General features: G+C 41.3%; 1 protein-coding gene across 1 annotated transcript in view; it reads left to right on the top strand.

Moving 5' to 3' along the window:
• The window catches only part of smc3 (structural maintenance of chromosomes 3), a 99,135-nt gene that overhangs the window by 13,400 nt on the left and 58,421 nt on the right, over positions 1-27,314 (top strand). The window contains exons 2-9 of the mRNA XM_048608754.1: positions 2,344-2,419; positions 8,986-9,024; positions 13,384-13,451; positions 17,906-17,977; positions 19,787-19,866; positions 22,311-22,389; positions 25,074-25,191; positions 26,423-26,627. Coding sequence (XP_048464711.1) covers positions 2,344-2,419; positions 8,986-9,024; positions 13,384-13,451; positions 17,906-17,977; positions 19,787-19,866; positions 22,311-22,389; positions 25,074-25,191; positions 26,423-26,627 — 737 coding nt within the window. The remainder of the gene's footprint in view (positions 1-2,343; positions 2,420-8,985; positions 9,025-13,383; positions 13,452-17,905; positions 17,978-19,786; positions 19,867-22,310; positions 22,390-25,073; positions 25,192-26,422; positions 26,628-27,314) is intronic.

Here is a 27,314-nt window from a genome sequence, read left to right as displayed (position 1 = left end):
ACGGAAGAGGGATTGTTCCACGTAACCTACAAAGAGGCAGGCGTAGCTTGGGCCCATGCGGGTACCCATGGCTACCCCCTTTGTCTGTAGGAAGTGGGAGGAATTGAAAGAGAAGTTGTTGAGTGTGAGGACGAGTTCGGCTAAGCGGATGAGGGTATCAGTGGAGGGGGACTGGTCGGGCCTGCGGGACAGGAAGAAGCGGAGGGCCTTAAGGCCATCTGCATGGGGAATGCAGGTGTAGAGGGACTGGACGTCCCTGGTAAAGATGAGGTGTTGGGGACCGGGGAATTGGAAGTTCTCCTAACCCTAACCCTAACCCTAACCCAACCTCATCCCGTCCCCTTGACTTGTCCGTCCTCCCTGGACTGACCTATCCCCTTCCTAACTCCCCACCTACATTCACCTTTACTGGCTCCATCCCCGCCTCTTTGACCTGTTTGTTTCCTCTCCACCTATCCTCTCCTCTATCCCTCTTCTATCTGCCTCCCCCTCTCTCCCTATTTATTTCAGAACCCCCTTCCCCTCCCCCTTTTCTGATGAAGGGTCTAGGCCCGAAACATCAGCCTGTCTGCTCCTATGATGCTGCTTGGCCTGCTGTGTTCATCCAGCCCTGCACCTTGTTGTCTCGGATTCTCCAGCATCTGCGGTTCCTACTATCTTGGATTTATTGTGATTCAAGTTTGCATTGTGCTACATGGAGGTGATGGGACATGTGGAATGTAGTCCACGTCAAGTTCACTGTGGTAATTGCAGCTAATGGCTATGTCTAATCTGCAAGGTCCAATCTTAGAGTCATATCTCCTGTTTGTGGAAGGCTGGGCTCGTGGGAACAACAACAATTGTTTATTGAAAGGAAGAATAATACTTGGAAAGCAAAAGTTATATCCTGACCCCTCAGCAGCAGAATTTCTATCTGGAGATAGCAAAGGGTACCATTTTGTCGCTATTTTAGGTTTTGAAGACAGTTTGTCCCAAAGTTTTCTTATTTGCTATATAATGACATCCCAACAACATTTTGGTCCTAATTGGTTGCTGCTGTAAAACTGAAGTTTATCATGGCATTAAACATTCATGATAGTAAAACATTCAGACTTATTCAAGGGTGATGTTTCACATAATACACATTTCTGTAAAGCCTGCGGCAGATGTAATGTTTGCAGTGGATACCAATTATGTCAGGCATGGCTTAGTAGCGAGCAGTCTTGCCTCTTGGGTTAAGAGGTTGTAGGTTCAATTTCCACTTTAATGTTTGAGAGCAAAAGTGTTGGGGTTGTGTTGAACTGATGGGATGTTATACTTTGGGAGGTGTTATCTTTTTGAAAGTGATGTTAATGTGAGGCTGATATTTATCCTTCAATATCTCAAAGACAAATTATCTGGTTATTATTACTTATGACTGCTGTGTTATATTTCAGAAGTGCTTTAGGATGTGGGGAAAAAGGTACCTACTAAACAAAACAGCTGTTTTCTATGTAACAAGGATCTTCTGAACACTAGATATTAATATGTTTGTTAATGGTTGGTCATTATATCAAAATCTTGAATCATAGATTCAGAATCATAGAATCCCTACAGATTCTATCGGGCAGCACGGTGGCTCAGTGGTTAGCACTGCTGCCTCGTCGCGCCAGGGACCCGGTTCGATTCGACCCTCTGGCAACTGTCTGTGTGGAGTTTGCACATTCTCCCTGTGTCTGCGTGGGTTTCCTCCCTCAGTCCAAAGATGTGCTGGCTAAGTAGATTGGCCATGCCAAATTTACCATAGTGTTCAGGGATGTGTAGATTAGGTGGGTTACAGGGGGATAGGTCTGGGTGGGATGGTCTGAGGGTCAGTGTGGACTTGTTGGGCTGAAGGGCCTATTTCCACACTGTAGGGATTCTATGAAAATGACTTCAGTGAACATATTGTGTGCGTAGTCACTGTCCTGTGATGTTTGGCCACATGGCTGTAACAATGCATCATCGAGGCTGTCATCCCGGAATCTGGCACAACATTTTCATTCATTGGCAGTTAAGGTGTTTGCATTACTTTATAGATCTGGGCCTTGAAGACCTGAATGAGACTTGAGCCTGTAACATGTTTTAAATTTAAAAGGAACCTGACTGCAGGTTTCAAGATATGCACAAAGTATCGTAATTAATCCATGTAATTTATTTTTAACGTCATTCCCTGTTTAGACTGGGTAATATTTTTTGTTTTCTGCTGTAGGATGGGGATTATGGTAGGATTTTGATGTGAAAAAGTTTCCTTCATTGGTAAGAGGTGCTGACGTAAAGGTGTAAATGTGGGGTTTAGTTTTATAAAACTGACAGTTGAAGTTATTTGCACTTCTTTTCTTCTAGGTGATTATCCAGGGTTTCCGCAGTTACAGGGATCAAACAATTGTTGATCCTTTCAGCTCCAAGCATAATGTTATAGGTAAGTTTCTGAGGATGCTTGTTCAAAAAGGATTTTTCAGAATGCTTGCTTGACTATGATAAATTTTCTAGTTAACTGCATGAAAATAATTTAATTACTTTGTGTTTCTGTAGTAAACTTCGATGTAAAATGAACCAATTTTCAACTTTGTTACATAGACAAAATTTGAAGTTAATATAGTTATGAATAAGGTTACTTTAGAATATTTATTTTGAGATTAAACTCATTAGGTTCTGACTTTAAGTTTTCCTAAAGGTGTTAAGCTAAAATTCACACAGGACAGGACAGGATTTTCTTGTGGCTGTTAACAAGAATATTGTCAGTCTGATTCTTGATTGTATTCTTACTGCTTGGTTGTATTCTTTATCAGCACTTGGAAGCATAAACTAAGTTGCAATTTCTTTGGTTTAAGTATGAAAAGAAAGCCTTGTTAAGGCCTTTTGATATGTTTAATCTCCCTGTTCTAAAGTATGAATGGTCTGAAGGTGGATAAATCACCAGGACCAGATGGACTATATACCCCTGAGTTCTTAAGGCGATAGCTGAAGAGATAGTGGAGGCGTTAGTGGTGATCTTTCAGGGATCGCTAGAGTCAGGGCAAATTCCAGACGACTGGAAAATCGCTAACATAACACCCCTGTTTAAAAAGGGAGTAAGGCAAAAGATGGAAAATTATAGACTAATTAGCCTAATCTTGGTTGTGGGTAAGATTTTAGAGTCCATTGTGAAGGATGAGATTTCTGAATATTTGGAAGTGCATGGTAAAATGGGGCAAAGTTAGCATGGCTTCATCAAGGGGAGGTCATGCCTGACAAATGTGTTAGAATTCTTTGAGGAGGTGATGAGCAGGTTAGACCAAGGACAGTCAATGGATGTTATCTACCTGCACTTCAAGAAGGCCTTTGACAAGGTGCTGCACAGGAGGCTGCTGAGTAAGATAATGGCCCATGGTGTTAGAGGCAAGGTACTAGCATGGATAGAAGATTGGCTCTCTGGCAGAATGCAGAGACTGGGGTTAAAAAGGTCTTTCTCAGGATGGCAACCGGTGACAAGTGGTGTTCCACAAGGATTAGTGTTGGGACCACAACTTTTCACTTTGCATTAATGATCTAGACGAAGGAACTGAGGAGATTCTGACTAAGTTTGCAGATGATACAAGGGTAGGTAGAGGGACAGGCAGTATTGAGGAGGTGGGGAGGCTGCAGAGGATTTGGACAGGTTAGGAGAGTGGGCAAAGAAGTGGCAGATGGATACAATGTGGGAAAGTATGTGGTAATGCACTTTGGTAAGAAGAATAAAAGCATGGACTATTTTCTAAGTAGGGAGAAAGCTCGGAAGTCTGAAGTGCAAAGAGACTTGGGAGTTCTAGTCCAGGATGTTCGCAAGTAAACTTGCAGGTTGAATCAGTTGTTAGGAAGGCAAATGCAACTTTGGCATTTATTTTGAGAGGACTTGAATATAAAAACAGGGATGTACTTCTGAGGCTCTGGTCAAGATCACTTTTGGAGTATTGTGCGCAGTTTTGGGCCCCATATCTCAGGAAAGATGTACTGGCCCTGGAGTGGGTGCAGAGGATGTTCATAATAATCGTCCCAGGAATGGAAAGCTTAACATATGAGGAGTGTTTGAGGACTCTGGGTCTGTGCTCTGAGTTAAGAAAGCTGAATGGGGATCTAATTGAAACTTACAGAATACTGACTGGCCTGGAAAGAGCAGATGTTGGGAAGATGTTTCCATTGGTCGGAGAGACTAGGACCCGAGGGCACAGCCTTAGAGTAAAGGAAAGACCTTTTTAGATCGGAGATAAGGAAAAACTTCTTCAGCCAAAAGAGTAGTGAATCTATGGAATTCACTGCCACAGAAGACTGTGGAGACCAGGGCGTTGAGTATGTTTAGGACGGAGGTAGATAGGTTTTTGATTGTCAAGGGGATCAAGGGTTACGGGGAGAAAGCAGGAGAATGGGGTTGAGAAGCTTATCAGCCATGATTGAATGGCAGAGCAGACTCGATGGGCTGAATGGTCTAATTTCTGCTCCTATGTCTTATGTGGGTAGTACTTGAACCCAAGCCTTCTGGCTCTGATAGGGACACCTAGCAATGCCCCCAAACATTATCCTGGGCTTCTGGGTTACTAGTCCAGTGACATTGTCACTGTCACTATTGTGGTTATTCTGGTCCTGGAGTATACAATAAAGTTTCAATAATAATACTTGAAAGAGAGCAATAATTTCTTCAATAAGGATGCTAACAACAAAATTTACTGATTATTCAATTCATTTCTATTTGTGAAGATGTTGATGATGCAGAGTGGTTGCATGTTCAACTATTCTCCTAAAAGAAGAAAATAGTACAGGGAAAGAATTATGTTTTGGGTCTAAAGAGTAGGTGTAGAATTAAAGCTGCGGTGACAAGGACTTGACTTTGAGCCTTGTTCCCAAACTGAGGCCTTGAGCTCTTTAAGTGTCATGAAAGGTAAATATTTAAGTGGTAATGATCGTGGAAAATAAGATGCTAATTTAAAGTAAAGGGATTACAGTTTTTACAGAATAAAGCTGTGTGGTTATTGTTTTAAGTTTGTGTTTTCTGAGACATTGCAGTTAATGTACACTGTTGTGGTGTAGTAAAGGATCCATTTCTCTATATGTTAACCAATGATTTATATCCATAGGTGCCTGATCATGAAAGTTAGGAGATGAATCTGTACTCCTGCACCTCCACTGCTTTGGAAGGATTGTTTGGATAATCATCTAGCATTTTTCATAAATATTAATGCTTATCAAGCCTTTCAACTTGTGATATAAACTTTTTTGACTCCTATTTTTTTGCTTGACGGTGTACCAATGAAATGTTTTTTCCATTTCGTGCATTAAACCCTCATTACTTTTTAAGAGTGTGCTGTCACTTGTTTATGTGTTGAATTTCAGTCTTTAGTGGTTCTGTCATTGTTGGACCTAAATTTACACCAAACTACGACCCTTGGGAAGGATTGATAAGCCCCTCATGTTGGTGAAGTGAGCTTTCCCTCGTTCTGAACAGGATTTAACTGTGACTTATGTGAATGAGGAATGTAAAAATGCTTCATGAAATTAGAACACAAGTCTCGGTTTCTAGTTACAGAGTGATCCAGTACAGTGGATGCACAATATAATTGCATTTCTCAGTCCGCCTGAAGAAGATATTGTTAAAGAAAACTCTGACTCAGGGTAGCAGTAACTTCCCTGCTATGGAATGAGAGAACTTGGCTCCGTAATGATGCTTACAATTTGATAAATGAGTGCCAGCTGAGACATTTAATGATTTGAGCACATGATAATGAATAGTACCAAGCACACTGAGAAAACTGAGATGTGAGAGATGAAGCAAAAGATTAGAAAATTATATTTGCTTTTTAATTTATTGGTAGGAATTTTGAGAAAAATCTGACATTAGAGGGAGCAGTTTCCCCATGCATGCAATTTTAAAAAAAAGCGCTCAATATCTATTGATGCATGATGCAGTCAGAGCATGTATTTATCTGTTTCTGACGGTAGATTTTCCTGGCCAAGTTTGCAGAGGCTGCAGCTTCAGAGCTGCCACTCTACATCAAGTAAACTACTAAAACAAAATCACTCGGAATATGAGCTTTGCTGGCTGGACTAGTGTACGTATATTCCTCATGCTTAATTGCTCTTGAGAAGATGGTGGTGAGCTGTTTTCTTGAACTTCTGCGGGTTCATAAAACCATACAGTATAGCAGCAGTCTATCAGGTCTATACTGCCAAAACTATACTGCTACCTACACTAGCCCCACCTTCCTGCATGCTTCTCTCACTAGACACATAGTCTGTAATGTTATGGTACTTCAAGTGTTCATTCAAGTATTTTGTGAGGGATTAAATTCCATCTGCCACTGATCTGCCCATCTGCCCAATGCACTTATATCTCCTGTAACCAAACACCTTCCTCCTCACTGTCAACCACGTGGTCAATCCTTGAGCCACCTGCAAACTTGCTTATCATCCCCCCTCCCCCAACATTCCCATCTATATCATTTATGAAGATTATAAACAATAAGAGACCCAGCATTGATCCCTGTGGTATGCCATTGCACGCTGGGCTCCAGTCACACAAACAGTCTTCTCCCACCACCGTCTCTATCTTGTCACTAAATCACTTTTGGATCCAACTTTCTAACTTGGTATAGTTATGGCCACAGTGCTGTTATAAGGAGGGAGTGTCAGGATTTTGACCTAGTGACAGTAAAGGAACAACTGCAACTTTTGAAGTCAGGATGGTGTGTGGCTTGGAGGTGGTGATATCCACTGCCCTTGTGCTGTGGAGGTGAGTTTGGAAGGTGCTGTTCAGGCAACATTGGTGAATTTCTGCAGTCCACCTTGTAGATGTAGCAGCGTGTATCTACTATGTTCTGGTGTTGGACTGTGGATATTTTGTGAAGTTGGTGCCAATCAAGCAGGCTTCTTTGCCCTGGATAGTGTCATATTTCTTGAGTTTTATTGGAGCTGCAGTCATTCAACCAAGTCCATCAAATTGCTTTTTTTCATTCTCTTATGGGATGCAAGCTTCCCTGGCTGGGCTAACATTTATTGCCCACTCCTTATTTTCTTCAAGGTGGTGGTGAGCAGCTTTCCTGACCACTGCAGTCCCTGAGGAGATCTTTGACTTAGTGACAAAGAATGGCTGTATAATTTCAAGTCAGGATGGTGAGTGGCTTGGAGGAGAACTTGCAGTTGGTGGGGGTAGTATTCCCATATATTGCTGCCTTTGTCCTTCTAGAAGGTAGTGGTCATGGATTTGGAAGGTGCTGTCATAAAGAGCCTTGATGAATTTCCACAGTGCATCTAGTAGATACTCCACACTGCTGCTTTTGCTTGCGTGTTGTAGATGGTAGACAGGCTTTGGAGAGCCATGAAGTGAGTTATTCTCTGCGTGATCCCTAGCTTCTGCTCTGGTTTTGTAGCTACAGTAGAACATAGAACACCAAAGTACAGGCCCTTCGGCCCACGATGTTGTGCCGAATTTTTACCCTAAACCTCAGGTCTATCTAACCTCCAGCCCTACCTTATACTATCATCCATATGCCTATCTAATAGCTGCTTAAATGCCCCTAATGAGGCCGACTCCACTACCCTCTCCGGCAATGCATTCCACGCCCCTACCCCTCTCCGTGTAAAGAAGCTACCGCTGACGTCTCCCCTATCTACTTCCACTCACTTTAAAACTATGCCCCCTCGTAATAGCTACCTCCACCCTAGGAAAAAGTCTCTGGCTGTCCACTCTATCTATACCTCTGATCATTTTGTACACCTCTATCAAGTCATCTGTCACCCTTTGTCATTCTAAAGAGAAAAGCCCAAGCTCTCTCAACCTTTCCTCGTAAGACCTTCCCTCCATTCCAGGCAACATCCTGGTAAATCTCCTCTGCACCTTTTCCAACGATGCCACATCTTTCCTGTAATGAGGTGACCAGAACTGGACACGATACTCCAGATGTGGCCGAACCAGGCTTTTGTATAGCTGGAGCATAACTTCACGGCTCTTGAACTCAATCCCTCTATTAATGAAAGCTAACACACCATACGCCTCCTTAACAACTCTATCCACCTGGGTGGCAGCTTTCAGGGAACTGTGGACATGAGCCCCAAGATCCCTCTGCTCCTCCACACTGCCAAGAATCTTTCTGTTAACCCTGTATTCTGATTTCAAGTTTGTCCTTCCAAAATGAATCACCTCACGAGTATTTATGTGGCTAATCCAACTCAGTTTCTGGTCAATGGTAACTGCCAGGATATTGAAGATGGATGGTTGTGTGATGGTAGTACCATTGATTTGGAGGGAATAGATTCTCTTACAGATGGTTAATGCCTGGCACTTGAGTGGCATTGTGAACTGAACTGCTTTATTATCCGAGAGGCAGTGAGTTATGCTAAATATTATGCAATTGTCACTGAATGTCCCCACTTCTACCATATGATGGAAGAAAAGTCATTGATGAAACAGCAACATTTGGATAGGAAGGGTTTAGAAGGATATGGACCAAATGTGGGGAATTTGAACTCACTGAGTGGGCGCCATGGTCAGCATGGACCAGTTTGGGCTGACGGACCTGTTTCCATTCTGTATTACTCAATGAATGCATTGAATAACTCTGAGGCAGATTCGGAGCCATTAACGTTTGTTTTTGTTTACTAATCTGAATTGACTGTTTATTTAAATACAATATATGGCAGTAATTGTGAACAATTCACTGACAACACTTAACAGACCCAAAAGCATTATTCTGGAATGTAATCAACATAGTAGCGTTTAAGTACTATTTTGTCTGACTTTTACTTTCGGAAAAATAATGGAAGACTGGCAGAGTTTACCACTCGTGTGTAAACTGGAGAATGTAATTGCATTATTTCAAACTTTTTCCTTGTTCCGGAATTTGTTCATTTGTTTTTCATTTTTATTTTCGCTCAGATTTTCCCTGGTCTTGTGCTTTTGGGATGATGGTTTTGTATAGTAAAAATAATGGAGAAACATAATAGTTTTAACAACATCCAATCATATTTCTTTCTCTTCAGTTGGCCGAAATGGATCTGGGAAAAGTAACTTTTTCTATGGTAAGATCTGACTTTTTTTTTTAATTTCAAGGATACTTATTTTAAAATTTCAAAATCATTGAGATGTTGAAGGCATCAAGTAGATTGAAATTGTACACTCTCAAAATGCACTCACTCCTGTACAGTTTGAGAATTTGTGATATTAATTAAATACATGTAAAATACTGTATTTAACTGGAATTTTGTATTATTGACAGTAATCTTTATAGGAAGATGCTTGGTAATATACTAAAGATGGAACTCTTGTATGCTAACTATGGAATGTACTAGGGCCATAATTGAATACATGCCGTGTTAGATCACAGCATGCTGCTATGGAAATTCTCATTGAAAGTGAAGTTGAGAGAGAGAGCCTTAGAAAAATAGTTTGTTTGTTGCTTTTTTGCACGTGCTTGTATGAAGGCTATAGAATGGTATTAGCTAGGGTATGTAATGAAACTCTTGGCTGTTTCTTCAGTCTAGTGAGATTTCTGGAGAGGTGAAAGAGTGAAATTCAAGTTTAAAACAAGTGATAAACAAGATGCCTTCTGTTTTTCAGGCTCTCAAAGTTTTTCAAATGGCAAATACTATAAATTGCCATATGGAAGAACATGTAGATGGCTAGTTGGTTAGTGCTAAAATTTTATCAACTTTTTTCAGAATTGAAGAAATTTCATATTTCTATCCTTGGATCCAGTTTAGATAATTTATTTACAATAAAAGGTGCAGCAATTTGAGAGTTAATTTTAGGCTGTACAAGATGAAATTATATTGTTAGGATTACAAACTTTCAGTGTTCTGTTTAAACTCAAGTGAGTGGCTACATAATATTACTTGTCAACATTCTAATTATACTTAATAAAAACCGAAAGAACTGCAGATGCTGTAAATCAGGAACAAAAACAGAAGTTGTTGGAAAATCTCAGCAGGTCTGGCAGCATCTGTGAAGGAAAAAAAAGTTAACGTTTTGGGTCAGGTGATTCTTCCTCAGAACTGATGGTAGCTGGGAAAATTTTGGTTTATATGCAGGGGATGGGGAGTAAATGATAGGATAAAGGATAGAGCCTGAAGAGAGAGAAAAGCAGTTGAATGGACAAAGGAGTGGATAACAATCTGGCTAGGAGGGTGAATAGCTGTTAATGGGGACTGAGTGACTAACAATCAGTGTGTAATAGCAGGCTATGTGATAACAGGGCCTGGTATGTGGGTTTGGTGGCTAGGACATGGGAGAATTTAGGCCATAAATTGATTGAACTGGATATTGAGTCCGGAGGACTGCAGGGTCCCCAAACGGAAAATGAGGTCTTGTTTTTCCAGCTTGTTTTGTGCCTCACTGGAACACTGCAGCAAGCTTGAGACAGAGATGTTGGCCAAGGAACCGGGTGGTGTGTTGAAGTGGCAGGCAACTGGAAGCTCATGGTCTTTTTTTGCGAGCAGAACGTAGATGTTTTGTGAAATGGTCACCCAGTCTACACTTCGCTCCTCCAATGTAGAGGAGACCACATTGTGAGCAGTGAATGCAGTAGACTAGATTCTGGGAAGTGCAGTTGAAGTGTTGCTTCACCTGGAAGGTATGTTTGGGCCCTTGGATACTGGTGAGGGAGGAGGTAAATGGGAAGGTGTTGGGAGTGAAGGAAGAGTGGACCAGGGTGACCTGGAGGGAACGGTCCCTGCGGAAGGCTGACAAGGGGAAGGAAGGGGAATATGTGTCTGGTGGTGGCATCTTGCTGGAGGTGGCGGAAATGGCATCTGATGATCTTCTGGATGTGGATGCTGGTGGGATGGCAGGTTAGGACAAGGGGAACCCTATCGGTGTTGCGGGAAGGAAGAGAAGGGGTGAGGGCGGGAGATGGGTCAGACCTGGTTGAGGGCCCTGTCGACAACGGTGCTGGGGAATCATCGGTTGAAGAAGAAGGTATATGTTTTGGAGGCTCCCTCATTGAAGTTGACCTTGTCTGAACATATGCGATGGTGACAGAAGAACTGAGAGAATGGGATGGAGTCTTTACAGGAAGCAGGGTGCAAGGATGTGTAGTCCAGGTAGCTGTGGGAGTCAGTTGGTTAATAGTGGATATTAGTGGCCAGTCTGTCCCCAGAAATGGAAACGGATGTTGAGGAAGGGAAGGGAGGAGTCAGAGATAGACTAGGTGAAAGTGAAGGCAGGGTGGAAATTGGAAGTGAAATCAATGAACTTTTCCAATTCCAGACGAGAGGGGGAAGCAGCACCGATGATATCATCAACTATATTGGAGAAAGAGTTGTGAGTGGGGTCCAGAACAGGACTGGAACAAGGAATGTTCCACGTACCCCACGAAGAGTCAGGCATGACCAGGGCCCACGTGGGTACCCTTGGACACCCCTCTGACCTGAAGAAAATGAAAGGAGTTAAAAGAGAAGTTGTTCAGGATGAGGATGAGCTCGGCCAAGCGGAGGAGGGTAGTGGTAGGTGGGGATGGTTCAGGTCTTAATGGAGAGTACTAAGACCCTCCTGGTGGGGAATGAATGTGTAAAGGGATTGCATGTCCATGGTAAAGAGGAGGCTGCTGGAGCGTGCAAACAGGAAGTTTTGAAACCGGCATAAAACATCAGAGGAATCATAGATATACGTGGGCAGGGATTGGACCAGGGGAGTGAAGATTGAGTCAAGGTAGGAAGAGGTGAGTTCTGTGGGGCAGGAGCAGGCTGAAACAATGGGTCTGCCCAGACAGTCCTGTTTGTGGATTGTTGGGAGGAAGTAGAAGCAAGCTGTGTGGGGCTGGTGGACTATCAGCTTGTAGGCAGTGGGGTTGAGGTCACCAGATGAAATGAGATCAGTTACAGTGGTTGAGACAATGGTCTGATTGTGTCATGGTGGGGTCATGGTCCAGGGGAAGATAGGAGGTATGTGAAAGCTGGCGCTGAGCCTCTGCAATATCGACGTCAGTACGCCAGACTATAACAGCACCACCCTTATCAGCAGGCTTAATAACAAAGTCAGGGTTAGATCTGAGTGCACGGAGCGCAGTTAGTTCAGAGGGAGATAGGTTGGATTTGGTGAGGCAGGGTGGGGTGGTGCAGAGGAATTGAGGCGACCAATATCACGTCGACCGTTCTCGATGAACAGATCTAGTGCAGTTAAAAGGCCAGAGCGAGGGGTCCAGGCGGAGGGAGAGTGTTGGAACTGGGCGAAAAGGTCTGTGAGACGAGGAAAAGACTCTTATCCAAAGAAATGGACACGGAGGTGAAGACGGCGGAAGAAGATTTCGATCTCGTCATTGCCAAAATTAATTAAGATGAGGCCTTTGCTGAGTACAGAATGTTTAGCATCAGAGAGCCAAATGTTAGGAGAGATGGTGGGGTTGGGGGTTGGGGTTGGAGAATGGGATGGAGTCAAAGGGAAGGGAAGGAGAGGAGAGGAAGGTTCAAGAGGGCCACGGGTATCTTTGAATTGTTGCATCTTGTGGGCCTTGATGCCTGAAAGGAAAAGAAAAAATTTCTTGTTAGCACGGCAAATGAGTCGGAGGATGAAGTGGAACTGCGAGTGGTGCAGCCCTGTGCCAGTGTGTTGCGATGTGGTTGGAGAGAAAGGTTGAGTGTGTGCAAGTGACGCTGCACGGCACTGAGTGTGGATCTCAGGATGTGGTGAGAATAGCTGTCCGTGGAACGTTGAACGCCATGGCGATATCTGTGGTCCCGCGAGGATTCAAACCATGAGGGATGAGGCTGGAGTTGGAATCATGTGGTTTGAGTCTGAGCCAGAGGCAGTCACTGAGGAATGTGTTATGGCTGTGGAAACGAGTTTTAGCAAATACTTGGTCAAATATCAGGAGTGACAGTGAAATTAATGTTGGTGGACATGAAGAAAGATTGAAATGGAAATCCTGTCAGAGAGAAGAGCAAAACTTCTTCAAGGTGGGCATGCCTAGAAGAGATGGGGCAGTGAGTTAAACAGTAAATAAAAACCAAAAGAACTGCGGATGCTGTAAATCAGGAACATAAACAGAAGTTGCTGGAACAGCTCAGCAGGTCTGGCAGCATCTGTGAAGAAAAAAACTCAGATTTAACATTTCGGATCCAGTGACCCTTTCTCAGAACTGATGGTAGCTGGGAAAACGTTGGTTTATATGCAGAAAGTAGGGAGGGGCATGGGGTAGGGAGTTAATCTAATTTCACTTGTATGATTAATCCTGTAGCGCGTCTTGTACAGAAGGATGTTATGACATTTGGTTTGCTGATGCATATTCGATGCCATCCTGAAACTTTTTGAAATCTGTTGTGCTGTAGTTATGAATCGGCTCTGTTGCCATTCTTCGAATAGTAGTGCATTCATTTTTCATAACGTTTTTCTGTCTCTTCTCCTACCTTCCATTTTGTCCTGACCATTTTTCCTTCCATTTGCAGCAATTCAGTTTGTGCTTAGTGATGAGTTCAGCCACCTTCGCCCAGAGCAGAGACTTGCTCTACTGCATGTAAGTACTCCTGCCAAAATATTAAAATGTCAGTGAAATCAAATGTCTTGTGTTATAACTTGCATTATTTTATTTTGCAGAAATTGATCTTTCAGTGTTTGTTACCTCTTAGCATTTGTGAATTATTGTGGAACACTTGATGGTCTATGTTGAACCAAGGACACCAGTTACCCAAGAGTATAATACCTAGGCTATATTTATTACCACCAAAGAAGTTAGAAGTGCATGGAACGGTTTGCTAAACTAAAACGAAGAACTACAGATGCTGGAGATCCGAAACAAATGATGAGTCACTGGACTCAAAGTTAACTCTGCTTTCTTCCTACAGATGCTGCTAGAGTTGCTGAATTTCACCAGCAAATTGTTTTGCACTGATTTTTGCTCAACTGATTTAACTTGTAAAGCATTCTTTCAAACAGTTGAGAAATCTTATGAGGAAAAATGTTAGGCTATATTGCTTAACTTTTCCCGAAAAGAACAATATTTTGTGACATTTGCTACTGCAGTGAGGGGCAGCTAAAAGAAAGCACAGGAAGTTAACTGCTTTAAAATGATAATTTTTTGCCTGACCAGTATCTAAGATTTAAAATTTTTTGCAAATCCACAGTTCTGGCCTTTACTATTATCTTCACATGGCAACTGTCACCTTCCATGTTGAAACAGAACATGCAGAGATTTGGTTCTAAAATGCCATACGATGAGGCTAGTCAAATGGAAAAGAGCAACCAAGAGTAGTCCTGTCAGGGCAAAGAGAATTTTCCCTCTGTTCTACCATTCCCTAGTCTTTGTGCTACTCTAATACTGACTGTCAGGAGGTATAGTGACGAGTTCCTGATCATTATTTTTCTATTTAATTTCTGCTTGGCACACTTCCACAATAGCAATAGTAAGCATAAGTTACTTTGAGTTATTGTAGTATTTAATTTTATGCAGAAATTTCACATCTTTGTCAGCTGACGTTTCTAGACTGCAACAGTTCTAAAATGTATAGGTTTGCAAGAACTTTGATTTCACAAACAAGTTGGATAAAAGGGGGTTGCCAATGAAAGTGTTTTGTGAGAGTTTGAAATGAAAATTAACTCCATTATCAGTGCTCGCAATGAAAATAATATTTTGAGTGCTTATTTCATTGCACCCAAGTTAAACATTGGATGCCAAATTAACCTCCATATATTTCATAATTGTGCAGGCGAATAAACACGAGTTAATTACAATGCCACCTGACAGTGAAACATGGAATAGGTTGAGATTAGGTGAATAATAGTGGTGTTCTTACCCTTAAAATTAGCTACAGCATTTTGCATATTTTGTTAGGACTTCAATTTCCTGTTTTCCATCCCACTGATATTTAATTATGTAGTGTTAGATTGTCAGCTAGTCTTGTACTAATCTAAAGCAATTGTTGAATCGGGTCTATTAATGCCTAATCTCTACTTTTGAGCTCATCAAGTCCAGAATCAATGCTATATTGATTGCAAATTATTTGTAAATAAGTTAATCATTTCATGGTTCTATTTGTTTATACTAGTCTCATTATACATAAGATATATATTTGGCTCAAGAAGTGAAGTTAATTCTGTTTTACAAATGGATAAGATACTCTGACTCCTTCCCTCTTCCTGTCAGGTGTTATATTTGACTCCAAGTTGAGTTTTTAACCTCATCTATGCTGGTGCTGGTACTGCCTGTTTCCATTCTTGTAACATCACTGAGCTCTGTTCATGCCTTTGTCACTAATGGACTTAATTCACCTGACACACTCCTGGCTAGTCTCTACCTCTGTAACTTTCACGTCAATGAAAACTCCTTGGTGATTGGTTGGCTCGCCGAGCTGGTTCGTTGTTTTTCCGCAGAAGTTTCATTACCCTGCCGGGTAACATCATCAGTGCAGCCTCCAATGAAGCGCTGTTGTGTTTTCCCACCTGTTATTTGAACTCTGGAGTCCGTTGAGCTGGATTACCTCACTTCCGGTTTTCTTTAGTAGTGGAGTGTCTATGGGGTCGAGCTACATGTGTTTGTTGATGGCTTTCTTTGTGGAGTACCATGTAGCTCGACCCCATAGACACTCCACTACTAAAGAAAACCGGAAGTGAGGTAATCCAGCTCAACGGACTCCAGAGTTCAAATAACAGGTGGGAAAACACAACAGCGCTTCATTGGAGGCTGCACTGATGATGTTACCCGGCAGGGTAATGAAACTTCTGCGGAAAAACAACGAACCAGCTCGGCGAGCCAACCAACCAAACATCCATAACTCGAGCTACAAATCAACTTCAAAACCTTAAAAAAAATCTGCTGCCCAAGTACCAACTTGCATTGAATGGTACTCATTTATCATACCTGTGCTTACTGACTTAAGTTAGCTCCTAGATGAGCATTGTCTTGATTTTAACATTCTCATCCTTGTTTTCAGGTCCTTCCATGACCTTGCCCCGCCCTATCTCTAATCTCCTCCAGCTCTGAACTCGTTTGAGATAAGTGTACAGAGTCTGGACCTTGACAAGTGCCAATTTTTTTTGTTGCTTCTTCATTTAGTGGCTGTGCCTTCACCTACCTGGACCTGAACTCTAGAATTCTGTCCCTAAACTACACTACTTTGCTGTCTTCAAAGAACAAAGAAAATTACAGCACAGGAACAGGCCCTTCGGCCCTCCAAGCCTGCACCGATCCAGATCCTCTATCTAAACCTGTTGCCTATTTTCCAAGGATCTGTATCCCTCTGCTCCCTGCCATTCATGTATCTGTCTAGATACATCTTAAATGATGCTATCGTGCCCGTTTCTACCACCTCCGCTGGCAACGCCTTCCAGGCACCCACCACCCTCTGCGTAAAGAACTTTCCACGCATATCTCCCTTAAACTTTTCCCCTCTCATCTTGAAATCGTGACCCCTAGTAATTGAGTCCCCCACTCTGGGGGAAAAAGCTTCTTGCTATCCACCCTGTCTATACCTCTCATGATTTTGTAGACCTCAATCAGGTCCCCCCGCAACCTCCGTCTTTCTAATGTAAATAATCCTAATCTACTCAACCTCTCTTCATAGCTCGCGCCCTCCATACCAGGCAACATCCTGGTGAGCCTCCTCTGCACCCTCTCCAAAGCATCCACATCCTTTTGATAATGTGGTGACCAGAACTGTATGCAGTATTCCAAATGTGGTCAAACCAAAGTCCTATACAACTGTAACATGACCTGCCAACTCTTGTACTCAATACCCCGTCCGATGAATGAAAGCATGCTGTATGCCTTCTTGACCACTCTATCGATCTGCATTGCCACCTTCAGGGTACAATGGACCTGAACACCCAGATCTCTCTGTGCATCAATTTTCCCCAGGGCTTTTCCATTTACCACATAGTTTGCTCTTGAATTGGATCTTCCAAAATGCATCACCTCGCATCTGCCTGGATTGAACTCCATCTGCCATTTCAACGTCCAACTCTCCAATCTATCTGTATTCTGCTGCATTCTCTGACAGTCCCCTTCACTATCTGCTATTCCACCAATCTTTGTGTCATCTGCAAACTTGCTAATCGGACCATCTATATCTTCCTCCAGATCATTTATGTATATCACAAACAACAGTGGTCCCAACATGAATCCCTGTAGAACACCACTGGTCACAGTTCTCCATTTTGAGAAACTCCCTTCCACTACAACCCTCTGTCTCCTGTTGCCCAGCCAGTTCTCTATCCATCTAGCTAGTACACCCAGGACCCCATGCGACTTCACTTTCTCTATCAGCCTACCATGGGGAACCTTATCAAACGTCTTACTGAAGTCCATGTATATGACATCCACAGCCCTTCCCTCATCTATCAACTTTGTCACTTCCTCAAAGAATTCTATTAAGTTGGTAAGACATGACCTTCCCTGCACAAAACCATGCTGCCTATCACTAATAAGCCCATTTTCTTCCAAATGTAAATAGATCCTATCCCTCATTATCTTCTCCAGCAGCTTCCCCACCACTGATGTCAGGCTGACCGGTCTAAAATTACCTGGATTATCCTTGCTACCCTTCTTAAACAAGGGCACAACATTAGCAATTCTCCAGTCCTCCAGGACCTCACCCGTGCTCAAGGATGCTGCAAAGATATCTGTTAAGGCCCCAGCTATTTCCTCTCTTGCTTCCCTCAGTAACCTGGGATAGATCTCATCTGGACCTGGGGACTTGTCTGCCCTAATGCCTTTTAGTGTCTTCCTTTAAAACACTCCTTAAAACCTAATTCTTTGACCATATTTTTGCTTTTCTACCTTAATACTTTCTTATATGGCTTCATCTCAATTTTTTGATACCCCTGTGAGGTGCAGGTTTTTAAATGTTGAAAGTGCTATATAAATGCAAGTTGTATATATCATTGAACTCTTTTCTTGTGCACCTGGCTGTTTCAAAATGATATTTTAGCTTCAACTTCCAGGCATTGTTAACTTTAAATTTTGTCTATTTATAGGAAGGAACAGGACCTCGTGTCATTTCTGCATTTGTTGAAATTATATTTGACAATTCAGACAATAGGTTACCTGTAAGTATTGTAACCGTTGAGTTAAAAGAATAATTAGTTTACATTAATTTTCATTGTGTTTTCCCTGATGATGTAACCTTCCTTATATCAAGAAAGAGCCATGATCTGAAAACTGGAGTTTATTAGTCTGTAGGCATGTCAATGCACTGTGATTGACAAGTGTACATGATTTCGTTAGTGAAATCCTGCCTTCTTCCTGTACCCTTAAAAATTATTTGAGTAAAAACCATCATGCAGTGCCTTCTTGAATGTTCCATTTGAACCCTCTTTGACCACACTTCCAGGTAGAACACTCCAGACTCACCTGCTATGTAAAAGTTTCCACTCACATCACATTTGCTATTTTTGTAAATCACTTCAAATCTGTGCCCTCTCATTCTCAATTGTTTCATGAGCAGGAACATTTTCCCACTACCTGCTCTATTCGCACCTCTCATGATTTTGAAAACTTCTATCAGATCTCCTCTTAGCTTTCTCCAAACCCCTCCAATCTAACGTCCACTAAAGTTTCTCATCTTTGGAACTGTTTTTGTGAATCTCTTCTGCAAAAAAAAACTCCCTCCAGTGGGTTCACATCCTTCCTATAGTGTGGAGCCCAGAACTGTATGCAACATTCCAGCTCAGCTCTAACAAGTGTCTTACGTATATTCACCATCATCTAGCTCTTGTACTCTATAACCATTTTAATAAAGCAGACGGCTCTTTCCACCTGTCCTGCCACCTCCGTGATCTATGCACACATACAACAGGATCTCTGTGCTCCTCCACATCCTTAAGAATTGCAGCCCAAGCTAGAACAAGCTTCTTCCTTTTGTGATGCACGATGTCTGATTATTCTATACATATGTTTGTGTATGTAAATTGGATATATATCCTGTACACATACATTTATTGGATGTCAGAATAGTGGCATATGAGGATGTTATTTTTCTTAAGGGATTGAAAAGAATAACTAGGTCAGACAGTTCTCCTGTAACAGAGTTCTGAGGAATGGTCACCAGACCCAAAATGTTAACTCTGTTTTTTTCCTTCACAGATGCTGCCAGACCTGCTGAGCTTTTCCAGCAACTCTGTTTTTGCACCTGTAACAGAGATCTACTCCTATGCTGTCAGAAAACAGGGACCCCTGAAGTTAATAGAAAATTGTATTAACTGTGGTGGTTTATGACTGACTCTTAACTGCCTTCTGAAATGACCTAGCAAGCTATTTAGCTGTATCAAAAGTGCTGCAGAAAAGTTGAATCGGACACTCCAAACCCTGTATACTATCCACCATCTACAAGGCAGAATTCAGGAGTTGGAATAATGATGGAATAATGTCCACCTGCCTGGATGGGTGTAGCTCAAACAGTACTCAAGAACCTAGATATCATTAGGATAAAGCCACTAATCCACTACCTGAAGTATTGAGTGCGTCCATCGTTGGCGACAGTGGCAGCAATGTGAATAGTCTACAAGATGCACTGCAGCAACTCCCAAACTTACTTTGGCAGCATCTTCCAAACTCATAACCTTTATCACTTAAGGGCAGCAGATACAGAGGAATACCAGAACCTGCAAGTTTCCCTCCAAGCCATATATCTTGGACCTGTATTGCTGCTCCTTCACTATTGCTGTGCCAAAAATATGGAACTCTTCCGAACAGTGCTCTGGCTTTATTTACACATTAGCTGTAGTGGTTTAACGGTGATACTCATTTCATGCACAAGTAAAGGGTAAAAATGCTAGTTATAGACCTAGTTGAGTTATATTTATTGACTTTGTATTTGAAAAGCTTGGATTATAACAGTTCTTACTTTATTCCCACAGATTGACAAAGAAGAGGTTTCTCTCCGTCGTGTCATTGGGGCAAAGAAGGATCAGTATTTTTTAGACAAGAAAATGGTGACGTAAGTTAGTTCATTTATTTTTGCTTGCGTGCTTTATTCGTTTTCGCCATTTCGCAAAATTCTACTGTTATCTGCACAATAGATATAGGGTATGATACTATTGTGTTATCCTACTTGATTGGTAATTCAGAGGTTTGATCTATAACCAGAGAATTTGAGTTTAAATCCCACCATGGAAGTTTTATGCTTCAATTTCAGTTTAAAGTAAGCTGTTATCATTAAAGGTGACCATGAAGCAGTCAGGTTATTGAGGGAGAAACTAACCAGTTGACTCTGTCCTTTAGAGTAGGAGATGTACTGTGTTATTCTGTGCGTTCTGTATGTAACACCAGCTGCACTCCAATATGGTTGACTCTCAACTGCCCTCTAAAGCAACCTAACAAGCCACTCAGTTGTTTTTGGTGATCAAGAGGCAGTCCAACAGTACCCCTTCCAGGGAGCTAAAGATTGACAATTTATAGTCAGTCATGTATACTTCCTTGTGTGGGAATGTTGAGTGCAAATCCAGAAATGATAGATTTGTTGATAACCTTGCAACTTAAGAGCTCAAGGTATTGGGAGTTGCTAATGGTACATTTATTGTACAAGTTATAGAGTCATAGTGATGTACAGCATAGAAACAGACCCTTCGGTTCAACTCATCCATGCCGACCAGATATCCTGTATAACTGTAGTCCCATTTGCCAGCATTTTGCCCATATCCCTCTTAAACCCTTCCTATTCGTATATCCATCCAGATGCCTTTTAATTGTTGTAATCATACCAGCCTCCGCCAATTCCTCTGGCAGCTCATTCATTTGTGCACCACCCTGTGCATGAAAAAGTTGCCCCTTAAGTCCCTTTTATATCTATCCCCTCCAACTTTGAACCTATGCCCTCTAGTTTTGGACTCTTCTCCGCATGTGTCCACTCCCCACCTCCCCACCTCCCCCCACCAAAATCCCGGGGAAAAGACTTTGCCTATTTACCTTGTCCATGCCTCTCCTGATTTTTATAAACCTCAATTAGGTCACGCCTCAGCCTTTGGCGCTCCAGGGAAAATAGCCTGACTGTATTCAGTCTCTCCCTATAGCTCAAACACTCCAAACCTGGCAACATTCTTGTAAATCTTTTCTGCATCCTTTCTTGTTTCACAACATCATTCCTGTAGGAGGGACCCCAGAATTGCACCAATACTCCAAAAGTGGCCGAACCAATATCCTGTACATCCGCAACATGACCTCCCAACTCCTATATTCATTGCACTGGCCAGCAAAGGAAAGCATACCAAATGCTGCCTTCATTATCCTATCAACCTGCATTCCAAGGTTTCCTTGTTCAGCAACACTTCCCAGGACCTTACCATTAAATGTATAAGTTCTACCCTGATTTGCCTTTCCAAAATGCAGCACCTCACATTTCGAATTAAACTCCATCTGCCACATCTGATCTGAGTTGTATTCTGAATTGTTATGGTGGATTCCTTCTGTAATCAGCTATGCCCTAACAAGTTATACATGAGAAGTATTATTTTATGTTAATTATGTAATAATACAATTTGCTTGTAAAATGTGAAGCTAGTGACAGAAGTACCAAGGGTTGGAAATTTTCACAAGAAGGTTAACAGGAAAGTCACCAGAGACTAATACTGGTCATGTCGCATTGAGTAAACACAGGGAGCACTTGAGACTTCAGCAAGTCTGGCAGTATCTGCGGAAAGAGAAATGGTTAACATTTTGAGTCTGGTATAACTTATCTTAAGAACTGAAATGTGTTTGAAAGTAGGTTCTTTTTTGTACTTTTGACAGGCAGAGGAGGAGCAAGTGAGCAGATGGTATAAGAAACCCAATGCAAAAGACAAAGGGTTTGTTAATAGTGGAGAAATAAAAAGGGAAATCCACCAAGAGCAACTCCTTTGTCTTTTTCATCGTGCCTCTATACCATCTGCTTCCTCGGTTGTCCTCTCTCTTGTCAAAAGTATAAAAATGAACTTATTTTCCAACATCTTCCAGTTCTGAAGAAGAGTCATGCCAGTATTGAAAGATTAACTCCTACCTTTCTCCACAGATGCTGCCAGACCTGCTGAGTTCCTTCACTGTTCAACATTCGTTTCAGATTTCCAGCATCTGTACTATTTGGCCTCTATTGAAATGATGCATTGAACACTTTGTGTAATACTGTGTCGCCTGTGTCCTTCCCCATTGGAACAAGAAGCTTACTTAAAATGAAGTATAGCTTATATATAGGAGTTCCATAAAAGGAAATTTAAAATTAAAAGGCTGGAATTTGTTGCATCGAGAACCAAATATTCTTACAAGTGTAAGGGTTTAATAAATTGCTAAATGAAAATCAATTTAAAGTATGGGTAAGTAGTCAATGCCTTTGAGTGACAAGGTATTTTTGCATACCTTCTGTAGATTCACAAATAGTTTGTGTGATATATCAATCCTGTCTTTGTTCAATAGGAAAAATGATGTCATGAATCTTTTGGAAAGTGCTGGGTTTTCTAGAAGCAATCCTTACTACATTGTCAAGCAAGGAAAGGTAATTGAATCTAGAAATGCATATGGTATTCCCTAAAATAAAATAAAATTCTATTGGATTTTCAGCTCTACATTAAAGTTTTTATTTTAAAGTCTGCTGTTAATTCGAATTGCTTTCAGATAACAATGGTGAAGTTGATAGAGACCTGAGGTTGTTAATAGGTTTGGTGCTTATGATGTTTGGTCAATGAGAACTGTGGCAGTTAAATAAACATGTTTTCTAGCTCATTTTGATGACTTAACCTATCTACACACTTTGACTCCATTTGTGAACCATGTGAGCTATCTGAGCTTTGTATGGCTTGCTGTCAATAATGCGAGGGTGAGCATAAGTCACATTAACAAAAACAGACAAAATTGAGAAATTCATCTGTAACTGTGATTCATACAGCAAAGATTATAGCAACTCACCAAGGTTAAAAGGGTGATTGCAAGTGATTGTTGCATGTTGCAGTTTGAATGCTTTTTCTTGTCTATCAAAAGGTGAATAAAACACAATGAAATGCCCCTGGTGTTGCGTAGTATTTACAATTCAGAAACAGGCCATTCAGCCCAGTTGTCACATGCTGGTATTTAAGCTCCACACAAATTCCCTTGTACCGTTCATCTAACCCCATCAGCCTATCATTATTCCAATCATCCTCATGTACTTACGTAGTTTACATTTACATACATCTATTTCACTCACCTAAACAGTTCCTTAAGGTAGGGAATTTATCTCAAATCTTAGTAATAGCCATAATAAGAAGATATATTCTTCAGTACAAAGTTCATGGATTTAAAAGAAAGATCAGGTGAATATCAATTCCCTTTGCCCATCCACCACTAAATGCTAGGCCACACCATTGAAACACTGTGATTCTCCAGCAGCATCCTTCGATGAAAAGAAGTGTACCTGCATAGAGTTTTGCTGATTTGTCATACTTTAATGATTTGTACTTACAGGATTTTTCAAATTATGGATGTGGAGAGAAAATTGAAATTGGTTGACACAGTTTTGAATAATGGTGGTAACAACCAAAGAAGAAAGTAGCTATTTAAAAACAAAATTCATGGAATGTGGGTGTCCCTGTCTAGACAAGCTTTTATTGATCACCCTTAATTGATCTTGAAAGTGTTGATGAGCCAACTTCTTAAACTAGTGCAGCCCACGTTGAGTAAATGCACCAAGAGCATGGGAGGGAATATTGGGATTTTGACTATCAGTGAAGGAATGGTCATAGAGTTCCAAGTCGGGCTGATATGTGGCTTTCAGAGGGACTTGCAGGCAGTTGTGTTTACGTGCATCTGCTGCAATTGTCTTTCTAGATTGTGAGGTTGGAAGTTGTTTTTGAAGGATCCTTGATCAATTGCTGGAATGCACCTGGTAGAAAGGAGACCCAGCTGGCCTACTGCTGTGTGGTACTGGTGAATGGAGTATTCTAGTGGGCTGCTTTTATTCATTGGAAAGGAAACTGAAAATTGACAGTCTTGAATTTTAAAATATAGACATTTGGTTCCTATCAATGAGTTTTTTTTAAAAGAAGACAGTCTATTCTTTAGTTGGCAGTTACCTATTTTAGCTTCCCTTTCAGGCTAGATACAACCAGTTTTTCAGTGAGACTTTGTATTTGTAGCTCCATTATCCAGCTTACCCTTCTCTGACCGTGAGTGTCTCCTACAGGTGTAATATTGACTATTTTGAGGGAAATCTTATGCAAAAATTTTGCTCATTACTTATGCAATGAACTGAAGGTGCGGTTGGGGAGGAAATTAATTTTGTTAATCTGTAATTCTAGGACAGCTATCTGTACCTGCTTCAGTTGTACATTGCACATCAATTATTTATTCCACTTGCCTTTGTAAGGTGCTACTTGTGCTGACATTGTCACTGTATGAATCATATTTACTTTGTCTTGTTCGCTATGATTAATTCAATATGAATCATTCCCTTTAGGGCTAAAAAAAACTGCATCATTTCATTTCCATGCAAATTGTTGCAGAATTTTCCTGAGGAAAGAATGATGTGTGTATTGGCAATTCCTAAATAAAAACTAAAAGATTGGTATAATGAAAGTGTTTTGTGTAAAGGTTATTTAATTGCGTTTTAAAGAAGATAGTTGATATGATTAGGTTTTGAAAGAATATCATGGAAAAACATTTGACAGAGATTTTATTAATTTGAAAATAGCCTTTGATAATTTGTGTTGGCTACATATCCCCTCCATGCCAGTTGCTCGTTTTGCAACCTTCTTACCTCACTGCACTAGCCCAATCTTTACATTTTTCCGGTTTGAATTAAACTCGAACCTGGTTGGCCTGTTTGATAGTGCCTTACAGTGTCATGGTTGTTGTTGCTGTGATGTGTCACCCACAAGCTGCAATTTACTGGATGGGTTAGATTGCAATAATGTGCTCTGCTTTAATCCTCACCAATGTAGAATTCAGATGAGTAAGTTTCTGAAATTTTGGACTGACGTAAACAGTTTTTATAACTGTATTTGAAATATTAATTTTAAAATGGACTCTGGAGGTTTCTTTGGACTTTTTTTTTGTTTTGAATGATGTGGCATCAGTAAGTATTGTTTTCAAAGAGTTTATGATTTTACATATGGTGCACGTGTGTGTGTGTTTTAATTTCTTGACTGTCTTTGAGTTAATGTATCATCTAAATAGCTTTTGGTTTATGAATTATATTTGGATTAGATTAATCAAATGGCAACAGCGCCAGACTCTCAGCGACTGAAACTTTTGCGAGAAGTTGCTGGTACCAGAGTTTATGATGAGCGAAAAGAGGAAAGCATCAATCTAATGAAAGAAACAGGTAAGAATACTGACTCTTGCTTTCACCTCAGTGTTTTGTCCCTTATCTAAGGAAAGGTATAGTGGCATTGGAAGCATTAAGGTTCACTAAGTTGATTCTGAGTATGGAAGGACTTTCTTATTAGGAGAGATTGTGTGGGTTGGGACTGTTCTCATTGAGTTTAGGAGAATGAGAGGCAATCTGATTGATGCATACAAGATTTTTACGGCACTTGACAGGCAATATTTCCTGTGAGCTTCAAATGAGTCAGAGGGCAGACGTGAGTGTAATGGCCATCACTAAGGAGAAAGTGCTGGGGAAACTAAAGAGTCTGAAGGTGGATAAATCACACTGATCGGATGGACTATACCTCAGGTTTCTGAAGGAGATAGCTGAGGAGATTGTGGAGGCATTGGTGGTGATCTTTTAGGACCACTGGAGTCAGGGAGGGTCCCAGAGGAGTGGAAAATGGCTAATGTAGCACCCCTGTTTAAGAAGGGAAGGAGGCAAAAGATGGCAAATTATAGGCTGGTTAACCTGACCTTGATCATTAAGATTTTGGAGTCCATTATTAAGGATGAGATTGTTGAGTACTGGGAAGTGCACGGTGAAATAGGGCTGGATCAGCACAGCTTCGCCAAAGGGAGATCATACCTGACAAATCTGTTGAGGGGGTGGGTAACAAGCGAGTTAGACAAAGGAGAGCCAGTAGACGTGATCTGTTTGGATTTCCAGAAGACTACTTTTGTGAAAGTGTCGCACAAAAGGCTGCTAATTAAGATAAAAGCCCATGGTATCACGAGATGCTATCCTGAACATTACCCTTTTATCCCCATTCACTGCCTTCTGCCAGTCAGCCAGTCCTCTATCCATGCCAGTACTTGCCCTTAGCAACATGAGCTGTTATCTTTCTTAGTGGCATGTTGTCTTCAAGAAAAGTTTGCATTATGCCTGACGACAGTGACCAGAGCTGATATGGAGCCCAAAAGGCAAAACTGATGTTTCTTTACATTCAAGGAATGTGGGTTCTGTTGGCTTAGCCAGTGTTTATTGCCCATCCTAATTGTCCTTGAGAAGGTGGTGGTGACATGCCTTTGCCTGTTGTAATCCATGATGGGTAAGTACACCCACAGTGCAGTCAGGAAGGAGGTCGAGGATTTTGATCGTCTTGATCATGAATTTTAGACCCAGTGTTTTGCATTACTTTATAAATATCTTGTTTATCCAATGTCATTTTCTGTGTATTTTGCAGAGGGAAAGAGGGAAAAGATTAACGAATTGTTGAAATACATTGAGGAACGTCTACATACCCTGGAAGATGAGAAGGAAGAATTGGCACAGTACCAGAAATGGGATAAGATGAGAAGAGCACTTGAGTATACTATCTATAATCAGGAACTGAATGAAACTCGTGCCAAACTTGATGAGGTGAGAGCGAAGAGTGATTTTGAATTACTGTACTTCCAGTTTGGGCTATATTGTCCCTTATTCATGCATGTGCTGAATTCTTTGGTTGGAATAAGCAACCTGTTTTGATAATCTTATGGGGAATCCACAGTTATGCCTTGAGGTTGGTTGGCTCACCAAGCTGGTTTCTTGTTTCGCAGATGTTTCGTTTCAACACCCACAACCCGAGCTACAAATCTACTCCAAAACCTTAGAGTTATGCCTTTCCAAGAGAGATTCCCTTTTTTCCAGTGGCTTTATGTCGTTTTGGCTTCTCTGACATTATTGACTAAGGCTAAATCTGTTGAATGTAACAAAAACAGAAGTTGCTGGAAAAGCTCAGCAGGTCTGGTAGCATCTGTGAAGAGAAATCGGTTAACGTTTTAGGTCTGGTGAATAAAAGACGTTTGGACAGGTACACGAATAGGAATAGTTTAGAGGGTTATGGGCCAAACACAGGCAAATGGGACTAGTTTGGGAAACCTAGTTAGCATGGATGAGTTGGACTGAAGGGTCAGTTTCATACTGTATGACTCTGACTGCGCTGTGGTATTACGAACAAATTTATATTTGATTCAGAGATAGTAGGAACTGCAGATGCTGGAGAATCTGAGATAACGAGGTGGAGAGCTGGATGAACACAGCAGGCCAAGCAGCATCATAGGAGCAGGAAGGCTGACGTTTCGGGCCTAGACCCT

Source organism: Rhincodon typus, chromosome 20 (genome assembly GCF_021869965.1).
Source record: "Rhincodon typus isolate 14 chromosome 20, sRhiTyp1.1, whole genome shotgun sequence".
NCBI lineage: Eukaryota > Metazoa > Chordata > Chondrichthyes > Orectolobiformes > Rhincodontidae > Rhincodon > Rhincodon typus.
Note: the sequence above shows the minus strand (reverse complement) of the source record. Positions and strands in the feature narration are given on the sequence as shown.